The sequence below is a fragment of the Solanum pennellii genome, chromosome 3 (genome assembly GCF_001406875.1).
Source record: "Solanum pennellii chromosome 3, SPENNV200".
NCBI classification, from domain to species: Eukaryota; Viridiplantae; Streptophyta; class Magnoliopsida; order Solanales; family Solanaceae; genus Solanum; species Solanum pennellii.
The window spans coordinates 52,627,293-52,643,435 of record NC_028639.1 but is presented as its reverse complement, the minus strand read 5'-3'; the positions used below and the strand labels follow the sequence as shown (position 1 = coordinate 52,643,435).

Genomic DNA, 16,143 nt, shown 5'->3' with positions numbered 1-16,143 from the left:
TATATATATATATATATATATATATTTTATCATAGGAAAATAAACTTTTTTATAATGATAAATTTATCCCTAATACATTAAAGAATAAAATAATTTTTTGTATATAAAATATAGTCATTAGTGGCGAAATTAGATTTTCTTCAACTACAAAATACATTTAACTATAGAGACAATTGATTTTGTCACTGGTTGAAGTAAAATAACTAGCGACAATATAATTTTATCGGTAGTAATAACCTTTTTAGTGAAAAAATATACTATTAACTACAAAAAATATACGTACTTCTTAAGACAAATAAATTTGTCATAACTGTTTAAGGATTTGGGGACAATTTTTTTTCTTGTAGTTAATATTATGTTTTCAGCGACGAAACACTAAATCATCTTTGTATACTCTTAGTGACGAATTATTTTTCGTTTCACAAGATTTTTAGTGACGAAATATGATTTATAAATGAAGAAATTGTGTGTTCCTGATAATCGAATTTGTTGTAGTGTATAGACATAAATTTCTCAACTCAAGGACCTCGTGGGTAACATGTAGTAGCCCCATGATTAGGAATATAATCCCTAAATGATCATTAGGAACTCAACACTCAAGACTTAGACCTTGAAGATACTACTCCTCTCAAAGATACTCAACTTATGAAGTTCATGCCAAATTTATGGGCATGAACGACTCAACTTAAGGGTCTAAATAACAATATGAAATTCATTTATATGATTTTCTCATTTTCATACTTACTTCATCAAAACTTAGCCTAAATCAATAGTTGATCTCAAAGGATTCACAATTGAACTCAAAGACTTTCTTGAACTCTACTCTTAGCTCTTCCTTGAATTTAAATTATGAATTAAAGAGTTATGATTCATGATATGAAGGATCTCGATGATAATGTAGACTCATATATACATTTTCATCATTCTCATACTCACTTACCCGAGTCTTGAAACAAGTTATTAGAAATTAAAGAAGACCCCTCAAAAGACTCAAAGTGACTTTCTAAAAAAGATTCGAAAGAACTCTCAAGACTTAACTCTTAGCTCTACTTTAAATTTGAATTATGAATTGTGGTAAGAAAGCTATCATTATGATTAAATGAGTTTTAGATAGTTAATCATGATGAAGGTCAAGAAAACACTGTATGGGAGTAAGTTCGCGACACATATATGTATTTTAATTATATTTAGTCACAAAATAATAACTTTAAGATTGAAATATTGGGCCCGTTAACGGGCCCTTTCATATATAGTTTACATACAAATGTCATCAGGCGGTGATAGTAATAGACATCACGAGCATCTTGGAGTTAGACAGACTAATAAGACTAAAAAGAAGAAGTCATCTCAAAGACTCATAGATCCTGAGGATATACTAGGATATATTTCTTTTTTCGCTAGAGTGCATCAGTCATGATACCCATTTATTTGTTCTTTTGTTTGGTACAACAGATCCTGGGTGAATTATCCTAATTACCGTCGATCGGTCGATGCTTCCTATACTTCACAAGCATTGTCTCCACGCTGCTACAAGGGCCTACCTTTACAAGATATTCATAGACTACGACCCTTATTCGGCAGGTAGGATATCATATGGTACTCCATCTTCACAGGTACATCTCCTTAGTAATCTTCCATGAGGATTGGAGATTCTAGAAACGAGCAAACAAATGTTATGGCCGGTACGCCTCTATTGACTCAACTTTGTGTATCCTAGTTTATCACTTTCTACTACAGCTGCAACTAGTGCTACACCAGATGCTGAGATGCCTGCTCTAGCTTCGGGCCATAAGGACAGACTTGGTAGAGTCATGATTGAGACAGATGGATCATCGTAACTTTGTTTTGTTATCTATTTGTTAGTTCATTTTATTTATTTCTTATAGTTAAATATATTATTTATGAAGTAACATATTTATATGTGTTTTGCAGGTGGCATCCTGCAAAGGATTTAAAAGATTGTGTTAGAAGACTTTATACACATGTTTATCGCTCTTGAAGTGAGAATCCAAACAGTATGCGATGTTTAATGAATTGAAGGTATATATTTTTTAAGTTAAGTTTAATAATTTTAGTATACTTTACTTTTTTATTAATCTAATTAAATATACTTAATAATTTTAGTATACTTTACTTTTTTTCAGACTATGTGTACTTACGAGTCGAGGTACAATTTGGTCTTGCGGCCATATTTGAGAGGAGGGCATCCACGAGACTGTTTAGCTTGCTAAAGAAAGTTCGGAATATTGATTAACATCCGAGTTGGATGCTGCCACAACAAGCCAAAAAGGCTAGAGGCAGTCTTAAGTATGGTTCGTTGCACACCCGAGGTGTAAAGACCGTTGAAACAATTACAAGAGAGATGATAAGTTCTGTAATTCAAACTTTTAAATAAATAATTAGCTGATTCATATATATCGTTATAAATTTCAGTTTTTATTATAGGAAAAAGAGTTGGGGCACACTCCGATCGAATTAGAGGTTTTCAAGAAGACTCATGTGAAGAAGAAAAAATTGAGTCGAATTTGAATGTATGGGTCGGGGAAAAAGGGCCAAAGAACTTTTGTAAATTATTTAATATGAATAATATGTATTAATATTGAATATATTTATAATATGTATATATATTGATGTCAAGCGTTATATTTAATATGCAGAATGAGTTTCATTTATACGTTGTTGAGAATTTAGATAGTTCGATTCAAATGACACTTGGACTGTCCACCCAATTTTGGAAAGAGAAAGTGGTAGGGGAGGGGGGACACACAAGGGTAGAGTCTATGGTCTAGGCTCTCGAAACAATGTAAGAAGAATCCAGTCAGTCTTAGAAGGTATTGGATCGTCACGTCAAACAGAGACACTTGACAGTGTTTAGATTGCTGCTATTTCGGCTCAAATATTACAACTTACATCTGTACTGGCATAGTCAGAGCGGAGAAGTGTAGCCGAACCACAAATCATGAGTGCGACCGTTCATGAAATCAAAGAACAAGTGTTGAACCTCGCTCGTTGACCTACTACATCTTCTCCTGCCGAGGACACCGACGACGATAGTGACGAGGATGATAATTTTGTAGATCGCACTTCCTAGTTTTGGTCTCTTTTATGAAATTTGTTGAACTAATTTTGAATAACTTTATAAGCATTTGTATTGTGATTTAGATATTTTTGAAGATTGATTTTAGTTTTATGTTTTATATGTTGTTGATGTTTAGATTATATTGTTTGATTGGGCTGATGAATATGAATTGAATTGAATTGATATATATTTGCAGGTGGACAACATAAACTGCTAGTTTCTGTCGAAAAATTGCAAAAAATAAACAACGGACAACGTGGTTTTATTAGTCGCTTTTTGTATTTTTTTTTAAAAAATAAACCTAGAAAAGCGACGTACATAGACTTATAGTCAGTCGCTTTTCTGGGTATTTTACAAAATCAATTTTTTAGTCCTTTAATCTTTTGCATTTCTGGAATTTTTAAAATATAAATTTCCAAAAAAACGACGGACATTGTCCTTTAGTCTGTCACTTTTCTGGGGTATCTAAAATATTAGAAGCGACGGACTGTGTCGCTTATTGAAAATAAAAAATAAATGAAAATATAAAACAAGGAACACATCCCGTCGCTTTTGTTAAAAAAATCATGAAAAATAATAATAAAAAGCGACGTTGTCTGTCGCTTTTTAAAAGTGTCGAGCCAAAAAGTGACGAAAATGACTGCGTCGCTTTGACCAAAAAAGTGACGCCGTCCATCGCTTTTTGGCAATTTTTTTAGTAGTGAATCAACCTAAAATGAAGAAGGTACCCTTGGAAGAAGTGGAAGCGAGAGAATCTCGGAGGGATCCCTGGCAGCCCACCAAAAGGCTTTTTGTGCCCGCTCGTCCTCTCCTCTCTTAGCCATTTCTCTGAATCTCTCGATCTGTCTAAGTAATAACACGAGAGAATTGAGTGTAGGGTGATAAATAAGTGTTGAAACTTAAGCAGATGACAAGTTTGACTAATCCAAATTAAATCTTTTTCTAATTAATGATTAAGATTATTGGGGCGTTAAATTGTAATTTTGTAGTAACATGACTCGTGGAGGGTGATAAATAAGTGTTTAAATTTAAATTGATGACAAGTTTGACTAATCAGAGTTAAATCTTTTTCTAATTAATGATTAAGATTATTGGAGTGTAAAATGTAATTTTAAAAATCCTTAAATTCTTAAAACCATTTTTAAAATCGTTTAATTCCTTTTCTCTTACAGTTCTATTTTAAGTTAGTGGTCAGTAGATGGTTGCCTGTGACATATCCACCATATTATTTGAAAGTTCAATAATGTTTCATACTCATTGGTTAAGTAATGTTGCTTTACTAGAAGTAAAAGTTAATGCTTTAGTCTATATACAGGGACAAGAACACAAATGGCGTTGAGGAAGAGTTTGAAGGCCTTTAATCTTTTCTTTTTATCATATATACAATGACATTGAACAATATTGGTAATATTGGATGTATACTAAATAATACTGGATGCATTTACTATTTTGTAAGCAAATTTTTGATCTGTAATTATTGGAAAAATAGGTTTTAGTGGCAATTCGAGTTGCTACTAAACATATAACTAGTTTAGGACGATTTTAGTCGCCCATAAAGCTCATTCTGTTGCAGCCATAACAGGTGCCACTAAATGTATAACAGTATTGAGGCAACTTATGTCGCCACGTCGAGTTGTGGCAGAGTCATTTTCAGTGGCCATAAGAGTTGCCACCAAACATAAAATGCTATTGTGGTGATCGTGTTCATCGCTAAAAGTCAATTTTCAGTGGCGACTAACTAAACTTACATCCTACCCTGGTTAAGTTTAGGTGTGTCACCATGAGATTTCGGGTACACTGGCAATCGTGTTCGTCACTAAAAGTCAATTATCCCACCATCTTTGATGTTACTCGCCTTTTCATTCCTAATATCTTTAGGATTAATCAATTCAAAATAGCTCTAGCAAAATGAGACAAAGCTTAATGAACCATGAGAACACACAGAAGCTCAAAGGTATATTGTCATAATAATAGTATAACAACCGCAACCTGACCGGTCATATATCAACTTGCTACATATATAGTTTCAATCATATGTTGCTCGATTTGTAAAATCAAGTTTTTGGTAATGAAGGAAGAAACAGCAGCAACTACCTCGAACAATTTCAGGATAGGGATAAAGAGTTGGCTATGTCAATCACAAATCGGTACTTGACATCAGATTTTGCAAGTCGTTCCATGGCCATATTGATGTTATCCACTGAAATCAGCTCAATATCTGCAGTAATGTTGTGCTTTGCACAGAAGTCCAACATTTCCTGCGTCTCTTTCATGCCTCCAATGTCACTTCCTCCAACAAGCTTCCTTCCTGTTAGTTCAATAACCAAATTTGCAAGATTAATTATATACAATCTTGCACTTACAATGGCTGATAACTAAAAGTAATATCTTTTTGTTGTTCCAAATCAGTGGCTTACCCAAAACCAAAGGGAAAATTGGAAGCTCCAGTGGCTTTTCAGGCAATCCAATAGTGATAAGCTTACCATCCATCTTCAGTAAACTGAGCAGTGGAGCCAATGGATGAACCGCAGCAATGGTGTCAATAATGTAATCCATGGTATTCACAGCAGCCTTCATAGACAACCACCAAACAGAATGTCCATAAAACAACTTTGCTTGAATCAGTCCACACATAAATGCATATTGTTCGTTGAAAAAATTCAAGAGTTAGAAAGACGAGGTAGCTAAGATTAGTAGTTTGAAATAATTATGCAAATTTATCTTACAATGCAAACGGAAACCAGAAAACAAGCAACTAAGCTTAATATTATAATTTAAGTACACAAACAGTGCTTAGTATATAGCGGGACCTCACTAACTTGTGATTGAGCTACATGAAGATTCATATAGTCCACCTCAACTTATCTGATATTGATGCATAGTTGTTCTAATATGCTTTTGATCATCTCCAATAATGTATCTATTCTAGTCGATTGATCAAGAACATTATTTCCAAATTTTTGTTGTAATTCTGTTAAAGATTTCTTAATAGAACCTTGATGACTTAAATGTTGACATATAAACATTCAACACATTACTGAACTGCTTTCTTAATCTTCTGAAGAACATCACTTGTTTAGGATTCTTAAACTTTTTTAATTTCATTTCTTTTTCTACTTACATACCTTAAATTTTACAGGATCAGTACTTAAAACGAAAGCATCTGCGCCAAGCTTGGTGATGGCCTCATCTTCCTTCTTTGGGGAGGTGCTGATGACAGTAACTTTTAACCCAAAGGCCTTTCCAATCTTCACAGCAATGTGACCAAGGCCACCTAATCCAGCAATACCCAAATGCTTGCCTGGTTCGGTCATACCATAGTACTTCATGGGGCTGTATACAGTGATTCCAGCACATAATAACGGTGCCCCAGCATCAGAAGGTAGGTTTTCAGGAAATTGAAGAACAAAGCGCTGATGAACAACTATGATATCAGAGTAACCGCCATAGGTATTTGTACCATCATGATCTGTGGAGTTGTAGGTAAATATCGCTTTGGGACAATAGTTCTCCAAGCTCTGTTCACAGATGTGACATGTTTGACAGGAGCCTACAATCACCCCAACTCCAACTCGGTCACCAACCTTGAATTTATGGACACTACAGCCAACTGCTGTCACGATACCAACAATTTCATGCCTGCATGCAAATAAATTATTTGTGCTGTAACTAGTACTTCTGACATTAAATTGGAAAGATTCAAGATATTGTTGACTACCTATCATACTATTTAGAGTGATACTAAAACTGGTAAACCATTAATTATATTGAAGAACCAAAATATAACATGCTGGTGTTCAACTAGTCAATTTTTCCTGAATTTCATTTAATGGTGATTTGATAATGTGTAATTCAAATCTGGATACCAGAGAACAGGCAGAAGCACTTCTAACTAGGACTAGGACTAAGAACAGAGAGAAGTTTCTAACAAACACTATTTAGTGACACTAGCTGAAATCATTTTGTCAATTTTCAGTGCCCAGTAAATCTTTGGGGCCTCAACTAATCTGGATTCATTATTCTCCCTACTATTTCATTCACAGATTTCAAACTTGAGATTGCAGTTAAGATTGGAGATGATAATATTCACCGCACCTGAAATCTATGTCTGTCAAGTCTTATGAGAAGGAGCTCTAATGTGTAACTTTTAGGATGAGATAATGATTTCATTGATAAGCATCCCCTGGATGCAATCAGCTCCAGTACATTGACTACACTTGATGGTATTGGGTACCTACCTAAGTTGACCTATCCCTTGTGTATGTTTAATCAACTGCTTTTAGATCCGCACTGCAACTGTCTTTCATGTTTCATGAGGATAAAAGAGAATTTTATGAATTAACCTACATAGTTTTGGTATGTATACATGTACTCTAACTACGTAGAAAGCGAAGTAAAAGTACAACTGCTTATATTTTAACATGAAATTACCCAGGGAGAATGGGGTATTTTGTGAATCCCCATTCATTCTTCAAAGTATGCAAGTCTGAGTGACATACTCCACAATAATGTATCTTCACTGTAACATCATCATTGCCATTTTCTCTGCCATCAATTCAACATGCATGTATGTATGTTTAAACTCATTAAATTGAATGCAGCCAAGCTATAATGAATTGAAGAAGATACCTGCGGGAGAAATGGAAGGGAGAGAGAACTCCGGAAGGGTCCCTGGCAGCCCACCCAAAAGCTTTTTGCGGCTGCTCATTCACTGCTCCTTTCACCATTTCTCTAAATCTCTGTTTGGGGAGGAGGAACTTGTACTTTTTAAAGTCAATTCTGAGTTCTCTGAATCCCCCCGCACTATAAATTTTTTTCCATATTTGCACCACTACTAATTAAGGAAAGAAATCCACTCTTTTACTAACAAAATAATTGGCATTCCCATATAATCAAACTTTGCTATTTTTTACGAATTTTATGTAAAATTATTGTTTTAAATATTTTGGTAATAGTATAGATTAGATAACAATCTTAAATGAAATTAATTTTTATTATTAATATTTGTATTATTGTTTGAAAATTAAAATCTTCGTGGTTTTCAATCCCCTTTTGAAATTTAACGGTGTGTGCTTTTTCAAAGACTAAAAATCTTCTAATTTTGTGCTCCATTGAAAAATGTAAAGCTTTATCGAAAGAATCAGACTCTGTATTTGATCCAAAAAAATATAAATATTACATCAATCGATTAAATATTAAGTGTGAATTAATATTTCAACTCATAGAATATAAAATTTCGTTGGAATAGTAAAGTTCATACTTGAATAAATATTTGAAAAATATAAAAACTTCGTCGTTATTGTTGTGATAAGTTTGCAAATCTGTTTATTGCTTACTGAATCGGTTTGTCAATTTTGACAATGAAAAATGGCAATTAAAAGGGCTACTACATAAGTGACTGTTGTGACACCAAGTCAAACTGTTGTGCCACAAACGAATTCCCTAGAGAGAACTTCTAAGGATGGCAACAAAGGGTATCTTGAGCTTACTACACTTGGTAAGCAAAAGTTTACTGATGAAAAACATTGAGTGGCTATCGCTGATATGCTAGTGTTAGGATTTTATTCTGATTTTCTCACGTTATTTGAAATTTATTTTTTTCTAAAATAAAAGATAAAATATTACCATAAAAATTTTTATTTTTCCTGAAAGGAAAATATAATTTTCTTCCAGATTATTTCTTACTTAGAGGAAATGTTTGGAATCCTATAAATTGAAAACCCTCTTCTCATATAAAAAAACACAATAAGAGACTTATTCTCTCAACAATTTATGATATTTTTCTTTTATATTAGTTTTCATATAGTAATACTATGTTTTTAGTATAATTTTTATCGTCTAATTTATCAACCATATCATTTACAATTGTAAGCTTTCGCATGGCGCTCTAATCACCTTCAGAACCCAACAAGTGATGTAAGAACACATATTTCAATGATCAAATAGAATGAGGTTGAAGACAGGTCCAAAGTAGTTTCAAATCATTTTGCAACAAATTTGATAACAATGAAGATTTTCGTGCTACTACATGTGGAGAAAATTTTCAAATATATTTTAAAAATCCTGGTATTCTATCCTTAAAAACAAAATTAAATTTCAACCCTTGCAACTTTAATGCTCGAGGTACACTTTTAATTCATGTACGCACGACTTCACTTTCAACTCATGTATATTACTTTTAACGCATGAGCTCCACTTTCAACTATGCTTATAACTTTTAACACTCAAGGCTCCAATTTTTAACTCATATAAAAGGACAAATATACCTCCGAATTATTATAAATGATACGTCAATACCCTCTGTTATACATTAGGGCAACCCTCCATTATACATTAGGGCAATGTATACCCTTACCGTTAATATTTTAGGTTGTGTATACCTTGATATTAACAGAGGGACAGGTGGCTTCATCTAAACGATTTGAATAACTTTATTTTAATTTTATCCATAAATTTAAAACCCGCCCATGACTCAATTATCTTAAGCAAATTTGGATAAATCATGGCTACAAGATTCCCGTCACTTTTCTTTCCTGCATCATTTTTTCACCATTGCTTTCTGGCTGGCTATCACATTGTGTGCGCCCTCGAACCAGACGTCAACGCTGCCACCATCATTGACAAACATATAATCTTGACTGGCAATTGAAAAGTCAATTTTATAGTGTCGTGGAGAGATTTGATTGATCTGTGTTAGTTCGAAGCGAGTTGACATGTTAACTCAAACTTGATATTAAGTTTTGATGATTTAACAAACTTATCGATTTAATAAGAAACTAGATCCTTGTTATTGGAACTGCTAACAGTAAGATGAATGATAAACTCGGTGTGAGGTATATTTGTGTGTTATCATTAAAAAGGGGGAAAATATTATATTATAGGTGTTTTGATGATCCTCACAAATGCGAGGACCTGGTCCCTGGCAGAGTGCTCTCATCCAGATACATAATTGGTTACATCTATAAAGCTGTCACGTCAGAGGGTGGTGAGGCATCAGCGTACTACACCAATCAGAATGGAGGAGGGTGTTTGTCCAATGGATAATAACTCTTTATATTTGATTTTTTTAGCATGACAAACACCATATTAAATTCATTCATCCAAAGAAAAAAGTCAGCCAGCAAGCCTTTTCAAGAACTGGCAAAGAAATTTGTAAGGGACCTGGACCCCGCAAGACTGCGACGTGAAAAGGTGAAAAGACAGTTGTCAGAAAAGTTGCCACCTCTGATGCGGTAGGTGCACAAATTTTTCAACCACAAACCTTCAGCCAATGTGATGGTTTCAACGAATTTGTGGTGAATTATATTATCACTTTCTAACAAACACAAATTCAAGATTTGGAAAATTAATCTTTGATTTTCTCTGAAAATTCACAAGCTTGAACAGAAGGTCATCTTTAAGGAAGAACATTGTTCAACTCAACAAAGTGACCTGATAGAGTGAAGAAGAGTCTTTGTTGTATTTAGAGCTTTGTGTCTATGTGCTTACATTGTAAATCCGATCCTAATGTATAAAGGATTCAGATCTTGTTTCGGTTTCTAAAAGTATAAATCATCTAGAGTAGGTGATTTAGTGGGCAACATTGTTGTTGCTTAGTCAAAATCTAAATCGTTCAAAGGGTGGATTTTGGTGGGCGGTGTGGTATCCGCTTAGTAAAATCTATATTAATCAGTGTGGGTTAGTATAGTGGGCAGTGTTGTATCTACTCTGGCTCAGTTAAGTGATAGGAAGTATTACTTAGTATAGAGATTAGCAGGCTAGTTTCTTGGTGTAAAACTAGTTTTACTATTGCTTGTGAGAAGATTAGTGAAATGCAGTTCGAAAAGTCCTGTTGAGACAGGTCATGGTTTTCTTTCCTTGAGCAAAGAGGTTTCCACGTAAAGCTGATTGTTCAATCTTTACTTTTAGCACTTATTTACCGTTCGTTATTATAATTGTGTTGAGCACCTGGTCCCATCGAAACAAGTGGACGCAACTCTTAGTTACTATTCTTGCTGAGTCAAGGAACCTGGTCCTTGACTGATTGGTGGGTGCATTCATTCCAACAAGTGGTATCAGAGTAGGTACTCTCTAGTAGGTTAACACCAAGAGAGATTCCTGTAGAAGAATGACTGCTCCACTAAACAGAATTAAGGAAGCGTCAAAGGAAGAGGTGAAGAAAGACAATTCTCTAGCTCTCAGGGTGACATTAGGTAGAACTTCTGATGAATATGATGAAATGACATACCTCCCAAGTAGGTTTCAAAAATTTTTGAGGAAACATAGAGGTTTTCGAAAGGCAAGAAACTCAAGCAGAGCTGCAAATGCTAATTACCGATGTCATAAGTGTGAAAGTTCAGGGCATTTCGTCAAAGATCGGCCCATGCATAATGTTGAGAAAAAAACTTTTGTTGTCTGGGGGGATTCCTTAAGTGAGTCAGATGAAGATTCAGAAAACCATGAGGATGTCTCAATGATGGCCATTGAAGATGATGAAAATGTCTTCAACTCCATTGTCTCATTAATGGCAGAATCTGATGATGAAGAGGATCTAAATGAGGTAATTCTTTTTGACCTTAAAGATGATCTAGATACTCTTCCCGTTATAACTTTGAGGAAACTTGTTGCCCTGGTTATTGACTCTGTTGATGAACGAACCACTGAAAACTTAATGTTGAATGAAAAATTAAGTTTTGTGTTGGGATGAGAATTCAGCTCTTAAATCTCAAATATCTGAATCGAGTGTCAGGATAGGTGTCCTTGAGACTGATAGTCCAGAACCCAATGAGGGACCTGGTACCGCTAAGGGTGGGAAGCAAAAGATTAGTGTTTTTGAAGAGGAACTGGAAGAAAAACTTAAAACCTCTGAGTCTAAGTTGGTTGTCTTTCTTGAAAAAAATGCTCAACTGAGGAGAGATCTGACCAGGGTAAGGGAAGAGTTAAATCAATCTTTGAAGTGGACTGACTCCTCCAAAATTCTCTCTAACTTATCTGGTCAGAGTTTCAATGGCAAGAAGGGGCTGTGATGCAGACTAATAGATACTCCTTATAATCCCCATAGCAAATACATGTATGTAGCTGATAATCTTTTGTGCACACTGTGGTAGAAATAGTCATATGAAACAAAAGTGTGAGATTCTAAAAAGAGCTAAAGAAAGGCATGTGAAATTTGCCCGATTTGAAAATAATTAAGAAAAGAAAGAATGGGGACCTATTCCTCGTGCTAAACATGTCAGATCCGACAATAATGTGAAAAAGGAGCGCAAGGACCTGGTCCTCGCTATTATTTTAGCAAGAACACCGTGTTCCCTTGGACAGGAAGGTTTCTTATTGAGCCTTTTGACAGCTACTGGAAACTTCGTTTGAAGGGGGTTCCCAAGTCTGACAAGTAATTCTTGTGCAGAAGAGAGGAAGCAGTCTGTGTTGGTTCATAAATAGAAAATTCTCAAAACACATGACTAAGAAGGTTACAAAACTTCCTCTCTCTCAAGACACTTAAAGGTGGAGGTACATCTTTTGGCGAATGGAAAGAAATGCTACATTATTGGTGTAGATTTGTGATGAATGAAATGAAGTTAAGCTCTTATCAGATAACTATTTTGTCACAAACTAGCTCTCTCAAGAGATGATCTTGACAGAAAAGAGATGCAAGAACATGAATATTATTGATTTTTTACTGCTCCTTATGACAGTCTCACTGACCTCAATGCTCGAGGTGAGAATGCTTAGGTATGATCCAAGAGACGTGAACATAAGTGTTGCTTTGCTGCACAAACATGTGTCAGGGGACCTGGTCCCAGTCTGCATAAAATGATATTTGCAGATGACAAAGGTTGTGACCATGATGTTAAGGAGAGGCAGATCAGACTATCGTTCAGGTAAAATATGCAGACTTTTAATCTTTCAAGAAACTTTTAGGCTGAAGTGGTAAATGTTACATGGGTTGTGACCAAAATAATGATATTGAGAAGTTTGATCTCAATATTGATGAAAGAATGTTTGTGGTACACTTTCCTCCAGCAAGGCTTATCAGAGGTATACTAAAAATGGTCATGTGTTTATTGATGAGTCTGGAAGAGTATAGAAGTTGCAAAGAAAGAACACTCTGAAATAAAAGGGCTGCTTCAAAATCAGATAGATGGTCTAAATAATGAGCTTACTGAAGAACATTCTCTTCATGAATCCAGCAATCTCAAAGATGTCGCTGAAAAGGTTTCATGTTTTGAGTGCCTCGACAATTCATACTTTCTTGGGCACTAACTTGAAGTTGGATGCTAATGATCCGGGTTCAAAGACTCAACTTATGTACAAAGAAATCACTTTTGAATGCTGCTAGTAGAATCCGAAGATATTTGAAGAAGACAGGGGACATGGTCCTATTCTGTCCATCATCAGACTTTTTGATTTGGAATATATGGTGTTGCTTGATTGTGTTGGGTATCAAGCTAATGGAAAGAGTACCTCAAGAGTGAATTATGTTATAGGTTGATCGTTCACTCAAGGGAAAATGAAAGGCAAAATTTAGTTGATCTTTCATCAACTCAAGCGAGAATGTAGCAAGTGCAGCTTGATAGGTTCAACTGTTGTGGATCAGGAAACATCTTGAAAATCATAAAAATCTGGCTGAATTAATCAAGATGATGATGAAAATGCTAAAACCTTCCTGAATAGATCATGTCTGAAGCAATCAACTCTTTAATGACTATGCAAAGAAAGCACGTATCCTTCATTTTCAGTTATGCGTATTTTAGCAAGTTCAGTTTCATACCTTTTGTAAATATACACACATGGAAAAAGGGCTGAAGAAAAAGGGAGGTCAGGAAAGATCTAGGCAATCACATTCAAACTACAGAAAGGGACTTGGTCCTTTCTCGAAGGTTAGCACTTATAGCATTGCAGTTTGAATTATGCATGAGAACCAGTGCAATTGCCACATATCTGTCATTTAGGAATCTGATTGTTGTCTCATCTTTTGAGTACCAAAATGATACTTCCTTTCTATTTCTTTATATTCCACATTTCTTTCTATTTCCCCAGAAAAATCAATTTACCTTCCAAATATCAGGGTGTTTCGAAATTCTCTTTTCTCTTCTCTCCAAACACACTTCAAATTGTTTACCCTTTATTCTTGCTGGAGAATTTTCAGATGAAAATATTTTAAGTGTGAAGAGGGATCTGGTCCTCCAGGAAAAATGAAGAAGTGAAAAGATGATGTTCAAAAAGGGAAAAGTTGATATTTTGAGAACTCAATTCTAAAGAGGAAGGTGTCTGATTACAAAAAATATTGGTTCCTCAATTGTAGATCTATTCATCACGGAGGCCTTGATTGTTTATGTTACCAAACTTTCTGTTATGAGAAACTCAGGCTGGTGCTGAAAGTTATGACAATTGCTCTTGTTAACTGGAATACTGAAATGGATTGTGTACAAGTCTAGATTCGGAAACAACAATATCAGAGGGACAAGGTGCCACAAAAAACAAAAAAAATTAAAATTGAAAAAAAACTGGCAGCCCTAAAGGTTCAACTTTAAGGTGAGGCGGCAAAGAAAGTCAGCTTTAATAGAGGCTTCTGAAAACACCATGCAAAGGGATATGCTCTATTAATTGTATTCTTTCAATCCCTTCTTCCAAGTCGTCTTTTCTTTCCCTAAATTCTTGTGTCAATCTTCATTCCTCTGTTTTATTGAATCTCAATCGGCATTGTCTTGGTTCTCATTTTTAATGATGTCTGCAATGCTTTGATGGCTGGTCTTTTATTTATAAATGAAGAATGTCTTTTGTCTACTGTCTCTTCTCATTACTTTACGCATTTTTTACACATGCTAAGTGTTGCCCAAGTGGCCATGAATTTGCTGGAACTACATTTCTGTCAACTTGGTTTACTTCTTTAACTCTTTTTTATGATGTCAAAAGGGGGAAATTGTTAAGGTAAGGTATGAGATCAATGGTGTTAAAACTGCTTGAAGAAGACATGGTCACGTCGATAGGGGAAATTAATGGTAGCTACTTGAAGAGATATGGTCATGTCCATAGGGGGAATAAATGCTAGCTACCTGACGAGAACCTGGTCCTGTCGATATGGGAAGATGCTTGTCATCGTCAAAAAAGGGGAAAATGCTATATTGATGTTTTGATGAGTTGACAAACTTTGGGATGATGAAACTCCATTTACCCCAAAGTTCTTGTTTATAGGGGAAACTGGTGAATATGTTTGTCGTCATCAAAAAGGAAAAATGTTATATTAATGTTTTGATGATTTGACAAACTTCGAGGATGATTAAACTCCAGTTACCCCAAGAATTCTTGTTGATAGGGGGAATTAGTCAATAAATATGTTATCATCAAAAAGGAGAAAAATGTTAGTTCGAAGCTGAGTTGAGATGTTAGCTTGAACTTGATATGAAGCTTTGATGATTTAACAAACTTATCGATCTAATAAGGAACCAAATCCTTGTTATTGAAACTGCTGATAGTAAGATGAATGAGAAACTCAGTGTGAGGTATATTTGTGTACTATCATAAAAAATGGGGAGAATGTTAAATTATAGGTGTTTTGATGATCCTCACAAATGCGGGGACCTGGTTCCTGGCAGAGTGCTCTCGTCCAGATACATAATTGGTTACAGCAGTAAAGCTGTCACGTTAGAGGGTTGTGAGGAGTCAGCGTACTACACCAATCAGAATGGAGGAGAGTGTTTGTTCAATGGATAATAACTCTTTATGTTGTGATATTTTTAGAATGAAAAACACCATATTAAATTCATTCATCCAAAGAAGGAAGTCAGCCAGCAAGCCTTTTCAAGAACTCGCAAAAAAGTTTGTAAAGGATCTGGTCCCCACAAGACTGCGACGTGAAAAGGTGAAAAGACAGCTGTCAGAAAAGCTGCCACCTCTAATGCGGTAGATGCACAACTTTTTTAACAACAGGCCTTCAGCCAATGTGATGGTTTGAATGAATTTGTGACGAATTATATTATCTCTTTCCAAGAATACAAATTCAAGACTTGGCAAATTAATCTTTGATTTTCTCTGAAAATTCACAAGCTTGAACAGAAGTCCATTTTTAAGGAAGAACATTGTTCAAC

General features: G+C 35.0%; 1 protein-coding gene across 1 annotated transcript; it reads right to left on the bottom strand.

The window, feature by feature from the left end:
• Positions 1–4,999: 4,999 nt before the first annotated feature.
• On the bottom strand, positions 5,000–7,862 carry LOC107013951 (probable mannitol dehydrogenase). Its single transcript, XM_015213827.2, has 5 exons — positions 7,709–7,862; positions 7,511–7,624; positions 6,205–6,718; positions 5,497–5,650; positions 5,000–5,387 (listed from the first exon to the last, which is right to left on the bottom strand). The coding sequence occupies exons 1-5, from the start codon at positions 7,804–7,806 to the stop codon at positions 5,185–5,187; spliced, it is 1,083 nt and encodes a 360-aa protein (XP_015069313.1). The 5' UTR covers positions 7,807–7,862; the 3' UTR covers positions 5,000–5,184.
• Positions 7,863–16,143: the final 8,281 nt, after the last annotated feature.